This window comes from Nelusetta ayraudi, unplaced genomic scaffold (assembly GCF_046127955.1).
Source record: "Nelusetta ayraudi isolate G7.1 ecotype Tasmania unplaced genomic scaffold, CSIRO-AGI_Nayr_v1 ptg000042l, whole genome shotgun sequence".
In the NCBI taxonomy this organism is placed as follows: Eukaryota; Metazoa; Chordata; class Actinopteri; order Tetraodontiformes; family Monacanthidae; genus Nelusetta; species Nelusetta ayraudi.
This window is the reverse complement of record NW_027466092.1, coordinates 11,868,829-11,887,266: the sequence shown is the minus strand read 5'-3', so window position 1 is coordinate 11,887,266 and position 18,438 is coordinate 11,868,829. Positions and strand designations below refer to the sequence as shown.

At 48.7% G+C, this 18,438-nt stretch overlaps 1 protein-coding gene across 6 annotated transcripts in view; it reads right to left on the bottom strand.

Moving 5' to 3' along the window:
- Positions 1–18,438, bottom strand: part of LOC142893654 (myosin phosphatase Rho interacting protein) — a 45,964-nt gene that overhangs the window by 2,269 nt on the left and 25,257 nt on the right. The window contains exons 6-26 of one of the 6 annotated variants that reach the window (XR_012927732.1): positions 17,948–18,001; positions 16,638–16,869; positions 15,092–15,626; positions 13,452–13,593; positions 13,209–13,325; positions 12,270–12,326; positions 12,112–12,180; positions 11,918–12,007; positions 10,541–10,650; positions 10,338–10,376; positions 8,243–9,011; positions 8,055–8,171; positions 3,512–7,195; positions 2,842–2,989; positions 2,259–2,364; positions 1,823–1,982; positions 1,622–1,729; positions 1,438–1,524; positions 1,176–1,338; positions 628–701; positions 371–454 (exon numbers count right to left, since the gene is read on the bottom strand). Coding sequence is in view for 5 of the 6 variants with exons in the window: in XM_076034447.1 (XP_075890562.1) it covers positions 628–701; positions 1,176–1,338; positions 1,438–1,524; positions 1,622–1,729; positions 1,823–1,982; positions 2,259–2,364; positions 2,842–2,989; positions 3,512–7,195; positions 8,055–8,171; positions 8,243–9,011; positions 10,338–10,376; positions 10,541–10,650; positions 11,918–12,007; positions 12,112–12,180; positions 12,270–12,326; positions 13,209–13,325; positions 13,452–13,593; positions 15,092–15,626; positions 16,638–16,869; positions 17,948–18,001 (6,861 nt within the window). In the remaining variant the exon portion in view is untranslated. The remainder of the gene's footprint in view (positions 1–370; positions 455–627; positions 702–1,175; positions 1,339–1,437; positions 1,525–1,621; positions 1,730–1,822; positions 1,983–2,258; positions 2,365–2,841; positions 2,990–3,511; positions 7,196–8,054; positions 8,172–8,242; positions 9,012–10,337; positions 10,377–10,540; positions 10,651–11,917; positions 12,008–12,111; positions 12,181–12,269; positions 12,327–13,208; positions 13,326–13,451; positions 13,594–15,091; positions 15,627–16,637; positions 16,870–17,947; positions 18,002–18,438) is intronic. The other 5 variants (XM_076034447.1, XM_076034450.1, XM_076034448.1 and 2 more) reach the window with 5 other exon arrangements.

Sequence of the window (18,438 nt, the reverse complement as noted above, 5' to 3'; positions counted from 1 at the left end):
ATACAGGCACTGGATGCTTTTCAGGGGCTGGTGGGCAGATTTACAGCACTGTGTCCTGTCTTTATAAAGTGCTCAGCTCCTGGTTTTAAAGGAGCTCTATAAAACAAGGATAAACGTCAGAGCAGATTGCGTTGTTCCAGCACTTTAGCAAGTAAACTGTGTTTTACAATGTCAGACCCTAATAAAAAAAAAAAAATCTGTGGGGGAGGACTGCAAAGAGAGAAAACACAGTCTGGTTGTGTTCTAAAGTGCCTCTGAAGAGCCTGGAAGGTGAAGGCTGCTGGTGGTTGCAGATCCAGTGAAAAGATCCAGTGAGAAAACATGCGAGTGAGTTTAGGGCGCACTGTGCTCTACGTCATGCTATACCTACAGCACGTCTCGGGGCAGGGGTTGGGTAGGGCTCGTCCCCACAATAGGAGCGTCAGCTATCCCATGAGACCTGCTCAGTTACAGACTGACACACAAAACAGACACACGACACAATTCTTTTTTTGGTTTTCAGGACAGACACGGCGGACGTCCCGGTCTGTGGAGCACGGCGGCGGCTAAACAACAGCAACAAGGGCTCAAACATGACATCACACTGGAGTCCCAGAAAACAAACAAACAAACAAACATGGCACTGACCTTTGACCTTACACCTCTTGAGAGCCTGGACTGCTTTTTCATGAAATCAGGATTGCTTTTGGACTTCATGATATCTTTGACACAGAAAAAAGGCAAGGCAAGGTGTTAATATCAATAACTTGGCAATACCTCGTACTGTACATCCAAAATCCACTCATGTTTTCTCATTAATGTGTCTCTAGCCTGGAAACTGGAAATAAGAAAGACAAACTTCTACTTCTTCTTGATGCATTTTAGATCCTAAAAGTGTGCTACTATATCGCTGGAAACAAGCCCTTTGTGATGTCACATAGACAGTGTTACCCCTCAATCCCTGTTTGTTCCAACAGCTCGAGTTATTCAATATTTTTGTCTCCTTCCAAACAAATTATCATTCCTATCACAATGAGCAGGATGAACATGCTGCTTCCCAGACACTGACAGTTGTGTGAACATCATGCAAAGCTCTCCCTGCTGGGATAAAGAATAAAGATCTACAACAGAGTGGATGTGGGACCTTTAAATACATCGATTTGAACCCTTCCATTACAGAAACAGACTGTAGTTACCGTATCCAGACGTGTCGGATCCGTCCACGCGCCTCTCACCCAGAGCCTCTGTGGCCAAGAGCAGCTTCTCCTTCAGCTTGCTGATGTCGCAGTCGGCCTTGGCCTTCACGATGCTGAGCTCCGTGTAGATGTCCTTATATTTGTCGGTGGCATATTTCTTGTCCTGAAGGGAGAACAATATGAACGGCACGATGAGTACACGACTACAGGTGAAGGAGTGCAGGTTACACCCCCTCCTCCGTCCTCCCTCCTTCCTGTTTACCCTCAACGCCGACTGCAGCTCATCTTTCAAAGAGTGGATTTCCTGTTTGAGATACTGGATCTCCGACTCCTTGATTCGCAGCAACACCTGGGAGGCAGAGGGATTTCAGAGGAAACTCTTATGGTTGCGTACGTGTGTCATCACGTGCTCATGCGTGTCAAAGTGCGCGGCTTTGTTTGTGTACCTCCAGTTCATAAACATCTTTGCCCTGTGTGAGTGGCGACAGCGCCGTTTCCCCGCTGAAACAGGAGCGCATCCGAGTGATCTCCACAGTCAGTCGGTTATTCAACTCCTATTTGGACGGAAATAGAAGAAAGGTTACTGTGAGGACAGTCATTCTGGTGTGTGTGTGTGTGTGTGTGTGTGTGTGTGTGTGCATGCAGACCTGGTTGTGAGCATTAAGCTCCTGGTTCTCCCGCTGACACTGCCTCAGGGCCTGCCTCTCCGCCTCCAGGGCCTGGGCCAGGTGAGCGTTCTCCAGGCACTTCTGAGAGTACTGCTCCGACAGAACCTCCAGCTCCCTCTGGATGGACTGCAGCTCCTCCCTAAACAGTTGCACAACTGCAGCATTAAGCCAAACTCACAGCAGACGTCTGCAGAAAACATTGGAATTTTGCAGGGCAGCACGTAGACTACGTTACTCCTACGTTTTTTTTTTTTTCTCAATTCCAAATTCAGAAAAATCACTGACATAATCAATAATCGATGGAATGGAATGCCATCCATGTGCTCTCTTTGTTTATTATTTGTGTTTGAGTCAAAAACAATCAAACATAAATAAATAAATGAATAAATAATTACAGAAATAAAAAGCAACATACTCATATTGCAGGCGCAGTTCATCAATGTCAGAGTTCAGTCCAGTCAGTTGGGAGCGATGTGTCTTCTCCATTTCTTCCTTGTGGGCATTCTTCATGGCCTCAATAGCTACATGAAGAGAAAAAGTCACACATATTTCAGAATTAAAAAAAAAACAAAAGTAAAAAACAAAACAAGAAACCAAAACAAAACCAGAGGCTTACGTCTTTTTTTTCAAATATGATTTAAGTCGACTCAAAGTCACCTGATGACAAAGAAACTGTTGATGACTTCATTAAAAGTCAGGAGCTGCAAAGAACATAATGCTACTGCTGCAGGCATAAAGTTGGAAACAATGTCTGGAGCAGCTCACTCACTCAGCTCTCTGAGAATAACACTGGGAAAGTAAGTGAGACGCGAGAGATAAGGGAGATGTCCTGCAGAGCATCAGACGGCGTCTCTGGCACGACTGAACGTCTGTCAAAGCAAATCAGCGTCGCTGTCATTCTTCTCAGCGAGCTCTATACATGTTGTTCCCCTGTTCCGCTGAGTCAGCCGGCTGTTTTTAAAACATTTATATATTTGACAAACATTCTCACAAATTACCAGCGATTGTGGCGGCCGTCTCCTCAGCCAGCAGCCTCTCTCGCTCCTCCATCAGTTTGGAAATCTCCCTCTGATGTTGCCTCTGCAGGTCATGTACGACCTTCTGGTGCGTTTCTTCCATGGCTGCAAAGCCCCGTTCACATGTGGCCTGCGGAGGAGGGTGAGTGAATCACCCGTCAGAGTGCAATTGCGTGGCATTTGCGATCCACACTTTAATCTGTGACTTTAGATTTAGTGAAATGCCTGCAGTTGATTGGGCTACACGTAGTGAGACATGCAAAAACAATCAGTGACAGAAGCCATGCAGGTGTTTTTAACGATCTTCAGGCCAGATGTTAGTGTGAGTGGAATTTTACTATGCAGAGCAGCTTTTTTTTTTTTTTTTTTATGGAGCACTCTTTAGAATTACTGTTTAATTTGGGACATGGTATGTTAACTGGTGCTTGAACTTAAACCTGCTTTAATCTATTAAAATTTTGTGGAGGAATAAAGATCGAGAGGCAAAGTGAAGAAAAAAACTAAACTGCAGGTTAAGATTTTATATCACACCATTTCCCAAATAATGACTAATAATATTAGTCCATTTGTGCGCTACTTAGCTAGTGAACCTACAATTTTCTCATGTATTAAACAAATAGAAGAGACTAAAGGGAAATGAAAGAGCAAAAACCTTAAGACTCTCAAAGTCTCTCTGGTATTTCTCTCTCAGGCTGGCCACATCTCCCTCTAGATGCTTGTTCTCCAGCTCGTCCCTCATGGTGTTCATCTGAGTCTCCAGCTCCTGGATGCGATCCTTCAGAACCACCATGGAGTCTACGTCGGGGGCGTCTTGGCCGCTCGTCGCCTTCCCCTGCTCCTCCTCCTCCATCGGCGCGGCGGCCGTGTCCCTCTCCTCCCGCCGGCGGCCCTCCACGAGCTGGAGGTTCTCCACGTACTGGGCGTGCAGCTTCGCCGACTCCTCCCGGTGGAGCTGCCGCAGCTCACTGAGCCTCAGCTCAAACTGCTCCTCCAGCTTCCTGACGTGGCCCAGGTGCCGGTCCTCCATGCCGTCCATGTCGGCCAGCAGCACCTCCAACTTGCGCTGGCTGTCGGCCGTGGTCTCCATGAAGGCCAGCTCGGTGGCGGCGCGGCCCCGCTCCGCCTCGCCCAGCTCCTCCGCGTGCCTCCGCCGCAGCTGCTCCACCTCCCGCTGGTAGCGCTCCTCCAGGAGTGCCAGCTGCTCCCGCTGCTGGCTGAGCTGCTCGGCGCGCTTGCCCGCCTCGCTCCTCAGCGTCTGGTTCTCCGCCCGCAGGGAGTCCACGGTCTGCGTGAAGCTCAGGCGCTCCTCCTGCAGGGACGCCCGGTACTTCTCTTGGATGGCGTCGACGCTGTGGGCGTGCTGCCGGACCAGCGCCTCCATGTTCTGGCCCGTCCGCTTGTACCAGCCCAGCTCCTGCTCGTGCTTGGCCTGCAACCTGCACGCCACGTACGCCACCTGGGCCTGGATGAGGGCTTCCCGCATGCAAATGGAGGCGCCGGTGAGACTCGGCGACGTCTGGCGGCCCAGGAGGAGGTGGATCATCTTGGCGAGCTCCGGACGGTCCCCGCCGCCCTCCATCTCCTGGGCGAAGGCCTGCAGGATGGCCGCCTGCCGCAGGAGCTCGCTCGTCAGGCTGGCGTGGGCGTTCTGCAGAGAGTCGACCGAGTCCACGCCGCAGGAGGGCATCTCTCCGGCCAAGTGCCGGTCCACGATCTCCTCGGCCAAGTCCCGCGCCTCCTCCACCTGGATCTGGTCCACGTACGGGGCCAGCTCGGGCGGGTGGACGTCGGCCAGCGCCGGTTGTCCGAGGTCAAACTTGGTCCTGACTTCCTTTATGACGTTTTTCAAGTCGGGCCTTTTGGAGGCCTCGATGATGGCGTTCAGAGCCGCTTCTCGTTGGTGGAGGTTCCTCCGGGCTTCCGTCAGCTCCCTTTTGAGGGTTTTGAATTTCTCATCGTAGCAGCGTTTGAGGTTCTGAACAGAGTAGGCCAGTTCTGCTTTGACCAGGCTGTTGAAAATGACAGTGGAGCCGACCTCCACGTCGGCCGAGACGCTGTCCTCTTTGGATTGAGCCTCGTCGTTCTCGGCTTTCTCCAGCTCTTTCCAGAAGGCGCTCTCCAGCATCAACTTCCTGGTGAGCACGTCGGCGTAGACGATGGCCAGGCAGTCCTTGTCGTTCTTTTTAACCACCTCCATGTCTTCCCACAGCTCGCCCAGCGCTCGCAGGAGGTCCGATTTTGACGTCTGCATCAGCGAGGCCATCTTGTTCAGCACCGCCGCCTCAAACGACAGAGTCTTGGCGTAGAGCTGCAAGGCCTCTTTATCGAGAGTCTCAGGTGTCACATTGGGATGGACGACTGGACTTTGCTCTTCCAAGGCCTTCTGCCCCTGTCGGATGTACAGCGATGCGTTGAACAGATCGCTCTCCATCTCAGACAGTGAATGCAGCTGCGAGTCGGTACTGTCTTGCGGGCTGTTTAGAATTGACCGAACTTTCTCTCGACTCTTTTCTAGACATGCCAGGGCTTTGGCGTAGTGCTTATTGACGGCGCCGCTCTTTACCCGGCCGGAGGAGGTCGACTCCCTATCAGAAGGCGCCTTGGTCTTGGGCAGCTTCAGGTCCGTCTTGGAAGCTTGTCCCGTTTCTGCGGACCGCTGCTCCTCTAGGGTCTGAGTGAGGTTCCTCAGCTTATCCTCAGTGGCCAGCAGTTTTGTCTCTAGCGCGTGAATGATAGAGATGAACTTCTCCGGGTCACTGCTGTGTGGGAACGTGATACTCTGGGACATTTGCTCCTCGGGCAGCTGAGCGTCTTCACTTCCACACTGACTAATATTCTGCCTTGCGTCCACATCGTCAATGTTCATGTATTTTTGGCACTGAATACTAGAGAAACGAATCCTTGGCCTCTTGGCTTGAGACTCCTTATCTTCTGCAGAGTTCTCCGTTTTGATGAAGGACAACGAGAGGCCCGTGCTCGGGGCGAAGGACACAGATTTACTGAGCCTTCCTTTCTTCCTCTGCTCTGGCATCTGCTGCCTTTCCAGGCAAAGGTCGGCGTAGTCCAGCTGCAGGGCGTTGAGATGCTGCTCCAGCTCCGCTATGCGATCTTCCGCAACCACCAGCTTGGCCTGCAGGTCCTTTTCGGCACTGCAGGGCTCCACCTTCTCTAGGAGGCTCTGACTCATCTGGCAGAGAAGCTCCTCCTTAGCTTGTAACTTCTGCTCCGTTTCCTCCAAGCTGCTGCCCAGCGCGGCCATCTTGACCAGCGCCTCCTTCAGGTCTTTCTCCTTGCGCTCCACCAGCCGCTCGTACATCTCCTTCGTCTGCCTAATCTCCTCCTCTTTCTCCCGAAGGAACTGGCTCATTTTCTGGAACTCCTGGGTGGCCCTCTCGTACGAGTGCTCCAGGGTGTTGTAGTCGGTCTCTTCCGTTTCCAGGCGGCTGCGGAGCTTGTTCACCTCGCGGTCGGCTTCCGTGATCTGGTTGAGGAGCTCCTGACAACGACAGGTCAGGCGTCCTCGCTCCTCTTCTAACCTGCGCACGCTCTCCCTGAGCGACTCCACCACGTTGGATTTCTGAGCCAGCTCCTCTTGCAGCTTCAGGATTTCTTCCTGGCATTCTTTGCTGCCAGAGGCCTGCTGGCCCCTTAACAAGGCCTCCACCTGCTGCTCGGCCTCGTCCAGTCTGTCCTGCACCTCTTGCCGAGCGGATTCGGCCTCTGCTAATTTCCTGCACAGATTCTGCCTTTCCCTCTCGTGGCTCTCTTGCAGGCTGTGCTGGTCCTTCCTCAGGCGCTCATCCTTCAGCGCCTGGCCCTCCTCGGTGGCGGTCAGTCGCGCGGTGACCTCCTGCAGCCTCTCCTGCAGCCTCTGGATCTCTCGGACGTGGTCTTTTTGCAGGGCTTGCTGCCGTTCCAGGTGCCTCAGTGCCTGGTTTCGCTCCAGGAGACGGGCCTCAACCTCGCGGAGCCTGTCCTCGCTCTCCTTCAGCTGGGCTCGCAGGGTCGTCTCGCTGCGGCCGTGTTCCTCCTCCTGCTCCCTCGAGCGCTCCTGCTCCAGCTTGAGCTCATTGCGCATCCTGGCCACGGCCTCCTCACTGGCCAAGATCTCTGCCATGGCAGAGCCCAGTTTGGCCTGCAGGGCCTGGATGTCAGTCTCATGGCGGCCAACGGCGTCCTGGGCCTCTGTGTAACTCCTCTTCAGCGTGCGGATCTGCTGCTGAGCGACGTCCTGCTTGCGCTTCTGGGTCTCCAGCTCACTCTGCAAATCCTGATTAAGCATGTGCAAGTGTTGCCATGGCACTCGGCGCGGCGAGACGGAGGGAGGCGTCGCGCTCTTAAAAAAGAGTGACGAGACAGTTTCATTAATGACATCAGTAAAACGCGGCAGCACACAGGGAGAAGCACATCTCTGGGTGGGTGGGTGCGTGGGCTTCCAGATCAACTTCTCTTTTTCTGGACACCAAACTGGCGTTTGACAGATTCAAGCTTCCACTGTGCTTTTTCAGAGGCAACTTATGAAATGAAAAGTTTTAAATACAATATCAACTCCAACTGTCACCTAAAAGAAACAATTCAGCTGCAAAAAACAGCTGCAACCAAAATAATCGGCTGTTTAAATAATGAAACGTAAAATGTGGCAACACAAAACCATTCCTTTGACTCTGCGATAAGCTCACTGCACATATTAAGAAAAAAAAAGGCTGCTGTTAGGAGGCAACCCAAGCACCAATCAGCATGCAGTAAAGATTATCAAAGCAAAAACCAAAGAGACAGAGAGAAAAAGCACAGCGCAAGGCTTCTCGATCAGGTCTCTTACCTTTAGCATTGTCAGATTGAATTAAATTAGGTTCCCAGGAGATGTGAAACTCCATAAACACCAGTTAGTGAAAACATCATGCTAAGAACACCGCAACCAATCATGCTTATCAGTGTCAGAGAACACACCGCCACACCTGTTAGTAGGTTTGTTTTTTGTTTTTTACACGTAGCAAGAGATACAGAAATCCAATTTAGCTCATAGATGCTATTCAGTACAGTGTAGAGTAGATAACATTTACTTCACTGGGGGTTTATTCATTACGATCCTGCAAAACTACTTATTTCAAATGGTTTTCTCACGGCTATTTGGACACATTATAATTACTTACTTAAAAACAAACAGATTTCCTGCATGATAAATGTTTACTGGGTACCTGCAGTACATAGCCCTCCCTGGCAGTCTGCTCTCGTCCCAGAGCGCTTTCCAACTGTTCTTTCAAAACGCTGTTTTGCTTTTGCAGTTGGTCCAACTCCTTCTGCTTCTGTCCCAGCTGCAAGACAAAAGGAACGTCAGCACGTGTTGCTCTGGCGTGGCACGGAAATATTTTCAAAGGACACGCACCTCCTTGTCCAGCAGCGCGGCCAGGTCGTGCGCAGGCAGCCTGTCGGAGCTCGCCGAGGTGCCTAAAGTGGTGCTGATGGGCACCTGCTTCTCTTCTCTCAGCGGCGTCGTTTCCACCTGATGCCACCGCTGCTCGATCTCTTCCTGGACGTCTGCGCTTCTGGCGTTCCTCTCACCCCCGGCAGGGTGCACGCCTGCGGGGTGGTCCACCTCCATCCTCCCTTGCTCCAGGCCGTCGGATATCGACGGCTGAGCAGGGGGCGCAGCATTCGACGCGGAAGTCACGGTGGCGGCAATATTATTTGGCACGTGTGCTGCACCGGCGGTGCCACTCGTGGGGGTTCCCCGCCATACGTTCTCCTTTTCCGCTTCGTCCGTCTTGGACGGCAGGTGACCAGACAAGGAGGAAGTCTTTAGGGAGGAGGTAGAGACGGGAGAGGACGCGGACGAGGAGGGAGATGAGGTGGGAGAGAAACGCGAGGAGGCCGTTGAGAAGGACGAGCTGAGGTCCACGGTGTCTGCTCGCGCCTTCGCCGGCTTCTCCCTCTGTTCTATTTTGAACTCGGACCAGTCGAAAGTTTTGGAGCGACCCTCGCGTCTGCGCTCACGAACTCGGCTTTTGCGCGGCTCCGAGGACAGAGTGGAGGCGTCAGCGCCAGCATGTTGGGCGTGAGACTTCTGGGCTTCGGAACTGGGGATTGTAGCGGCGGGCGACTGCTGACACGTCTCCAGCATCACCTGGGCTTTAATCTTCTCCTCTGGGAGGGATCTGAACAAACAGACAGGACACAAAGCAAACACGCTCCATGTGGATGTTGCCAAAAACAAAATAAAAAAAAAATAAAAAAACATAGATGACGGTCACATCCATATTTGCTAAAGCTACAAAAACATAAAGCTTTGCTTGACAGTGTAGCTACATCCAATCCATCACAAAAGCAAATGAAAAAAAACAAACAGTGAGAAAACGTCAACATTAAAACACTTCACACTGCATCCAGCCGGAGGCCGATTAGTGTTTCCAGTCGTGACTTGAGACAAACCTGCCCGAGCCTCAAATACCAATGAGCCCGTTTACATGCTCAGCAATATTACACCAACTTGGTGAGTATCATGCGGTCGACAGCAGTTCACCCTCACCTTGATCTGACAGAGCTCATCGAATATTTCAGTCCAGAGTTTTTCAGAGTAAGCTCCTGCATGTTAGCACCCCAGTTAAAAAGAAATTGGCCTTAATCACAAATGCAACAGTTAAGCTAGTGCAATGTGTTGCCAGTGGGTCAAAAGTTGAAAAGAAAATATTTTATCATTTTTATAAAAATGTTTCTTGATCCTATCGGCTGTTTACATGTTTCAATAATCTGAAATAATCTGAGAAAGGCAAACATACCCACGCGACTCCACTGTTGCTTTGCAAACTACTGCTGTGGTTGTAATAAAATCTCAACGGCCTTATTGTCAAAGTCTAGCTGTGCATGTGAACGTACTCAATGTTTAAAACAAAGTCATCATGAAGGACGGAGCTGTGTCGCTTGAAAAGGACCACAGAGCATCTTTTCAAACAAGTGACCTGACGGTGGAATCTATTTTCACCGCGGAGCACCGACGTGTCAGGAAGTGTCGGCAAGGGGGAAGACGAGACGGGACAGAGGCCGAGAATGAGAAAGAGAGTGACTGAGTGGCGTCTTTGCACAAATACCAAAGATATCACGCATTCTGCCCTTGGAGACACATGCTGGCAGAGTGAGGAGTGTGAGTCAGTGCATGCGGGTCGGAGCATGTATACAGTTTCACATGGGTTACGTCGTCTGGAAGGTAATACAGCAACTTAACTGAAGCACCAAAATAAATGTTTAGCGAGGAAACATGTTTCTTTTTAAATCTCTTAGGCTTAATTGTTGCTCTACCATCTCAGTATGCTGGTAGAAGTGCCTACTGAGTCTCTACAGCGGCACAACTGACACAGACGTTACTCAACAATCACATGACAGCGTGGAAACGACAAACACGGGGTTGACATTGCTGAGCAATAACATCACTGCCGGAGGAGGGTTTGTTTTTTCTTTTTTTTTCTCAAACACACAAGCACTACAACCTGGGCTTCAGAACGGATAGTTTCAGAGAGATGTTTTTCCTGGAAGCAGGTTGGAAATACCAGTTGATGAGGGGGAGGAGAGAAAAGGAAAGGAGGAAAGGAGGAGGAGGAGGAGGAGGAGAGAGGGATTGAGATCAAACAAGTGAGAAAAGCACTCGTCATGTCTGCCATTGGTTCGGTTATAATCCCCATGCGGGAATTACCGTGTGACATCTGGGGCGATAGTAGGTCGCACATTCTTCATTATGGCCTGAATCCAGTTGCGGCGGATCCCAGAGGTCATGGCCGACAGCGTGCACGCTCCCTCTTTACACTGGAAGCAGACAGGAAAGGCATCTTGTTAAAGTGACTGCTGGTGAATGCAGATTTTGGACATTTGTCTCAAAACAAATGAAAAAAAAATGAAAATCCAAGCATGTGAAAGTGGAGCAGCACTGACAATAACAAGATTTTTCCTGCTTTAGAGGCACAATAGATTGTTGCTTTTCTCTTACTGACTGTAATTTATCAAGAGAGGCTTTAGTAGAAAACACTCAACTGAAAGTAAAAAGCAGTTTGATGAACAACTCTTTGCAACACGACGATCTTCCTTCCCTCAAGCAATGAACTATAAAGATGTGGTATTATTAGTTTTAAAAACCAAAGAGTCAGACAGGACAAAGATCTCCCAGCTTTTCCGGCCTTCTGCAGTTGCTACTGGTAAAGTACCCTGGGCTCAGTTGTTGCACAATGTACTTTATCTTTTGAGCTTTGGAATTTTGCAAGGACTGAAAAAATAAAATGGACTCTGAGTAGACAAAAGTGCAAACAAAAACTACAATATTGCATGTATTTGAAACCCTTCCTGCTGACTATTAGGTTTTTATAGCCTCTTTAAATCATGGTTCCTGAACCAAAAAGACAGCCGCAGTTACTCATTAAAACTCAAGACTTGTGGACTTCCCACACTGTAACCTGTCTGACCATTTAGCAGAGGGGAGCTGACAGAAGTACTGCGGTTATTAGCCAATGTTGTTCCAGGCCAGAGAGACAAAGATCCCTGCAGGATTTCTATTTCTAAATTCAAGCAGTGAAGAGGGCGGTTCTTATCGTGCCAATGCAAACAAAATAAATAAAGAGTATTACATACAATTTAGAATTAATCAGATCTAAAATGTCTGTAAGTCAAGAAGAGCATTCTTCCAGCACAGTGCTTGCAACTATGAGCTCTGAACTGGAACAATGTTTTTCAAGCTCTGCTGTGTTTTAGCAAACATGAACCGAAAGGTCAAACAAACACATTGTCCAGCATGAAGGGCACATGGTTTGAGAGAATCACGCACGGCTGGCAACAGCTGTAGCACATTTAGACCGCGATGATGTCAGCCCTTGCAGGGGGTTGACAGGTCATGTGACATCCGTCACAACAAACAAAGAGCTGTCTCAGGGAGAGAAATGGGAAAATGTGACACCTTCGAGCTGCCCCGCTCGGTGTCCAAGGCTGTTTATAGGCCAGGGCTCCAGTCTAAACAATAAGTCTCATTTTCCAAAAGGTGATTAACGGCGGCGGACAATCGCTGACAGCAACAATCGACACTCACCAGGATTTGGAAGCCGTAGTTCCTCTGGACCGGGAACTCTTTGACATCGTAGCATGTGGAGAGGTCAATCTCACCGTCCAGTTCTGACGCCTGAGGGAGAAAACAAAGTCAATTTGAGAACAGAGCAGTCCATGAAAACAACAACAACAACTGCAGCAGCCTATAATTATTTGCCTCTGTGTGAAGAAATTTACCTCCTCAGCAATCGAGTCCTTGTAGTACCTTAAACTCTGATCTGTCAGGACAAACCAGTGTTTCTTCCACTGAGGAAAAAGAGGAACAGTTTTTTTCTTAATATTAACACAGATGATTCTTTCATTTGTGAAAGAAGAGAGAATATGAACAGAAGTACCATTCCATCTTCATACAGCTTTGTCATCCATCCCTTTTTGAAGTTCAGCAGATCGGGCTGCGTTCAAGACAGAGAAAAAGCGACGTGAAATGCAGTGACGCAGAATGACCAAGGTATTAAAAATCACTTCAGGAAACTTCAGTTAGCACTTAAAAGAGACATCTTTCCGTTTTACCCATCAAATAGAAAAACACTTTGATTAAGAATGTTCTGTGTCTTTATTTGTCACCGTCTTCAAACATTACTCAGCGACACAACAACATAAACGGACAACACATCACTGATGTGTTGTGTTTTGCCCGCTGCACTTAATGCATTAATGCGACTGAAGCCGGTGAGACCAACTGACCGTCGCTGGACTTTCCCAGTGAAACACAAACTGCAGCAGATTGAAACCAAGCTGAGGTCTGTTTATAGACGCCCGCTGGACACTTTGCCCAAAAACTCGGCTAACATGCTCAACGATACCTTGGTCTTGTTGAGCTTCATCAGGTGAGGCGTCACCGCCTGGCACAGAGTCATTTCAATGGCTAACCGCCTTCACCTCATATGTTGACAATCTGTTTCTTCTGGTGGCACACACACGACTGCCTCTGCTGCTGCTGCTGCTGCTACCCCCCTGCTAGCTATTTATAATCATCACTGGCGGTGGCGGGAGTTGTGTGTGTGTGTGTGTGTGTGTGTGTGTGTTGGTGTAGGGTGTTGGCAGCTGCTAGTGAGTCAGACGGACCAACCGCAGACTGACCGGATCAGCCCAGGAGCACGATCCCAACACACCTTACACCACTTTGCCTCGTGGGCTGAAGAGTCAGTGCTTAGCACCACTGACAGGAACTCTGACCTCCACGGCTCAGCTGAACAAATGTTCTCATCGTCTCATTTGTTTCTGTTTGAAAAAATGTGTATTGAAATATGTGTATTGTTTGTGTAGGCACTTACAGTCATTGAGGGCTCGGTAGCTCGGCGGTCCAGAGACTTGGCTCTTCTCAAATTAGAAAAAGCGGAGCTGGACACATCCGGGGCCGAGCGGTCCTTTCCTGCATCCAGTGACATCTCCTACAAATATTACATTACAAATAAAATAAAACATCTTGAAATAGCTAGCGTCTAAAAGCGCACGCATCCTTATGCAAAGTTTCTAAACACACGCTCGCCCGCCCGCCCTGGTTGGGATTAACGTACATGACTGTTGGCCAGATAACGCCTCTCGCTGCGGCCTTGCCTCTGGATTAGCGCGGTATTAACCGTGGGGTCGCTGGAGCCGCTGGTGTCCATGTGCTCCACATGCTGGCCCTCCTCGAAGCGCTCGATTATCTGAGAACGCCTGGCAGACAAGAACAGAGCTTTTGTCCTCCCCACAAAGACTCATTTGTGATCTGACAGTGGTTTCAACAGACAAAATGATCTATGAAATATACACATTCAAGCATTAAATCATTACAGCAATAATTAGGCAGAAACATTTCTGTGCAAAAAAAGGTCACCAATAGCAGTATCAGCATGAAAATTAAAACCAAAGCATGATTTGAGATTTGCAGCCAGATTTTGTACAATAATTCAATTAAGCCATAATAAGACAGTCCTTCCAATCAAAATGTAAAAAAGCAAAATTATGCAAACATAAAATCCCAGTACAATTAAACACCAAAGATGATTAAAGGTTTTGCTAACTAATGAAAGATTAAACATAGTAGGAAAAGAAAACTGGCAAGAACGATGGATTAAATTGAACTGCAGAGAGCGGCAACGGCAACACAGCTGGTGTTACCTGGAGGCACTGCAGTGTTAATGTGTGAGGAGAGCAAAGTGGATAAATCAGAGTGAGCAAACCCACCAACAGACCCAAACCATCCACAGATACTGTTTAGTGTGTACTATGCGTCAACTGAATCCTTTCAAAAACAGTATTGTGTGTGTGTGTGTGTGTGTGTGTGTGTGTGTGCGTGTGTGTGCGTGTGCGTGTGCGTGTGCGTGTGCATGTGCGATCCCAGGCATTGCAGAGATGGAATGACAGAAAGCAGGAATCAGCGATGACCAGCAGGGAACAGCATTGGGACGGGGAGTTGAGCGTTAGATCTGAGAAGCTCTGTTCAGAAGCCCCCTGGAAAAGACGGAAACAACAACAAAAGAAAAAAACAGTAGCAAAGGAGCCAGAGCCAAAGGTTAAGAGATCCACAGAAAAGGAAGTCACGCATGCGGCTTCATGTCCCGCAAAATTATCCGCCGTGAAAAAAACAAAACATCTGCAGCACTGGAGAAGGTCGTCGTGCTTTCAAGGCAGCAGCCACAGGATGGCGCTAAACTGCCGAGTGCTGGATACATTACATACAGCCTGAGGTAATGTATTACATGGAATGCTGCTCATGTGTTCCAAGGGCAGTGGTTCTCAACTGGTGAAGTCTCAGGACCCACATTTCTTCTTATCATGTACGAACCAAATTTATTCCACAAAAATAAAAATGCAAGCCCACTTTCTATCCGGTAGAGTGAATAAATGTTCTATAAATATATACATAGATATATTTAAAATCCTTTTTTTTTATTTTAAAAAAAGGGGGAAGCTGCGACCCAATCAAAACAGCTCCATGACCCACTTTTAGGTCGCAACCCACCAGTTGAGAAACGCTGTTTTAGGGCAACATTAGGGGGCTTACAACATCTGACCAATTGTGACTTTTATTCTGCTTGGCTGCCTGTCACTGTGAGACAATCTGTATGTTGCTCTCTATCTGTCCGATAATGTGTTTCAGCTATTGGCCAGACAGCAAAAAATCCCATTAACATGCATCTGGAGAGCATCAAACTCCTCAGTGGCGTCTTACCTGCGCTCCTCACCGAACAGCCGCGCCACCTCCTGTCTGCCAGGGCTCCGTGTGCGCGCCCTGAGCTCCTGCCGCTTCTTCTCCGAGCGGAAGGCCTCGCGGTAGCTCAGCCTGCGGGCCCGCGGCACGTCAGACAGTGCCGCGTACTCCCTGCCAGGGCGGCCCACTCTGCCGCCACCGTCGTGACTGTCCCGCGCGCCAGGCCCGTCCCAAGAGGGCGAGGCGCCGCTGGGATCAGAATCCAGCGAGCTCTGGGAGGAGCTGATGGTGGAGTAGCTGGGGGAAATGAGCGAACCTGGGGAAGGAAGGGGGTCTTGGGAGGGCTGGTAAGGGGAAGTCGGGGGCTCTGGCTCGGAGTTATACCTGGGACTGAGAGCTCCTAACGAGGAGGATGACGCTGAGGAGGACAGGGGCAGGTGTAGGGGTGGCTGACAGTGCTGGGCAGACGTTGGCGAGGGCTCCGACTTGGTCTTCTCCAGGGAAAAGTAGCCGCTCTCCACTCGCACTTTGCGGCCAGTGCTCATGGTGGTGCAGTCTGAAAGGAAGCACAAGGGAGGGGTATTGTAAGAGAACCTGCGCTCACATAATTAGCCATTTCAAGGTCTTGATTTTCTTCCCAGACTCCAGCGACGCTACCTTTGAATGGTTAATTATGAAGAATAAACTGCACATCATTCACTGCACAGCATATTTAGCCCTCTGTCTGAAAAATCAAACGTTCACTTCCTTCTAAAACTGATGCTTGATGTTGAACCTTCCACAAAAATGGGGACGATCTAACAGAAGTGTTGGCTGTCGTTACTAACCTGAAAGAAGTATCAGTCACCCTTTATGACATCACAGAGGGGCTGCTTTCCAGTGCTGTGTTTTAGCATGCACACATACACACAGCAGACACCTCATGCAACTGTGATATACTGTTCTAAGAATCACTCTTCAAGTGGAAATTTCTTTTAGTACCGTCACCCACAACCCACAAGCCCCCTTCTGCACTGTCCAGGTCAAAACTGCAGCTTTCAGCAAGATAATGGAGAAACTTGGTGTTGTTTCTTCTATTGTTTGTTTTTTTTGTTAATAATAAGACAAAGATACAAAACAACACAATAAACAATTAAATTTGTATTGTATCTCATCCAAAGATGTTCATGTGTCAAATCTGATATAGTGGCCACACCTCTGTTCACAACATCTGCACAAGACACATTTACACACCACCTTGTGGCAGCTCTGATGAAGACAGAAGCGCTCCATCAAAACATGTAACAGGTAAGAACGAGCGTGTGTGTCTGACACAGACCAAATAACAAAGTTGTATCGTATTAGTCTGCATCAGTCTGATAAAGTTCCACTTTGTGAAACTAAAAATAGTTTCCACAAATATTTCATAATGATTTGAGATGGAGTAAATATGTAAGAGTGTCCAAAATGCATGCATAGACCCACACACATCATCCACACAAAGACCTAATATAGATACAACACAGATTTAATGATGTGAGCTGTTAAAAAAAAGAGAGCGAATGCATTCAAAGATCTTGGTCCTCACCATCTTGTGAGGAGCTGCTGGTGTCTAGCTGGCTCTGGCTCAGCTGGCTGATGCAGGAGGCGCTGCGGCTACAGGGGATGGTGGTCCTGCTCCAGCGGCTCTCCTCCTGCCACAGGGAGGCGCGGCTCATCGGCACTCGCTCGGCGCCGGCGATGCTGCTGGGCAGGCAGGGGATGCTTCCTCCACCTGCGGCGCCGCTGCTGGTCACCGTCACCTTGGCGGGGCCGGGCTCCTGACGGTGGGGTGTTTGGATTGGAAGGAGGGGGAGGGAAGAGGAGAAGAGGACACGATGGGAGGTGAGGTCACAGAGAGACTACAAATAAAGGAATGAGAGGAGGAAAGAAGACAGAAGATTTAACTCCAAGAAGTGAGAGGTGTCCAACGAGTGTGGCGTGCAGGGTGACCAGATGAGAATGCGGGAGGGGAGGATTGGCACGGTGTGTGTGTGTGTGTGTGTGTGTGTTGGATACAGTTGGCCCTTCTTTTTTGTCCCATTTTACTTTCAATCACTCCTTTTTCGTGACACACACCCTCACACTCTAAGCTGCAGTTTGCACTCTGAACTGTCAGAGCTCACGCCATTTTCAAATCTGCAGCTCTTTATTGATTCAACCAGTGAGTAAGAGCGAAACAATTTTTGTAACATTTCTAAAAGGAATGTTTGTTCTCATTTGTTTTCTCATTTATTTGAAATGGGAAGAAAAGTTCATTGTGTGTCAGCGTGACGCTCGTCTAATCACTCGTCATAATGAATACAGGCAGCCGGACGGGAGCAGCTAACTACCATCAACCCTTTCATTAGGCTTTTTATTCTTTTAATTGGCAATATAGGTCTAAAAGACACTCTGTTCTGGTACGCTTAATTTTCAGGACATTTGCAGCAGAATTCTGCATTCATGACAGCGGCTTTGATTTGGGGGTGTCAGGTCACCCTCGTGGCGTGGGACTGACGGTTCTTTTTTGTACAAGAAGAGGGAGGCTGGCAGTTTCAAAGAGAGTCAAGCAGTTCTTGAAACACAGAGAGAAAATATTGTTCCAGTGATTTGGATTCAGCAGACGCTGAACACACCGATAAAAGCAAATCAACGACTGAAAATCACACGTGCGCACGTCTGATTAAAGACACACGGGTTGATTTTGTGCTCAGATGTTTGATTGCAGCAGTGCAGGATCACAGAGACAAGATGGAAATCACAATGATTTGTTTTTGAAAATCCACCCTTCACCTCGATTAAAGTGGAAACTCTGATAAATTAGATTAACGAAGCCAGTAGCAGCGGCAGCCAGCGGGCCGAGCAGGATGAACTCACAGAGTATCCATTCATTTCTTCAGTGGAAAAACACTGGGCTGGAGTTGCGGCACCCTGCCAATCACAAAAAAATCCTTTAATGTTAATGTTTGCCGCTCGGTGCCGATCGTGAGCATTTGGGAAGAGAGTTAATCGTCCTCATTTAATCCCGTCTGTGTTTTTTGAGCTATACAAGGAAGCAACATTCCAGTAAATATCTGCAACAACCTGGAAGCGAACACGCCCTAAATTATAGTACACCAATAAAAGGTGTCAGATTTAAAAAAAAAAAATTAAATTGCCGGTACTTTCGATTTAGCAGCTCTGCCCAGAAGACAAACACAATACTGAAATCGTGTTTAGAACAGTTCTTGTGTACACATGTGGCTGTGGGAGGAGATCACATCCAGGGTTCTGACCTACATATGTTGTAAATTTATATAGCAGTAGATCCGCCAGTCAAAATATTGTGAATAAACACAAATCCCACTATAGAAATATATATATCACAA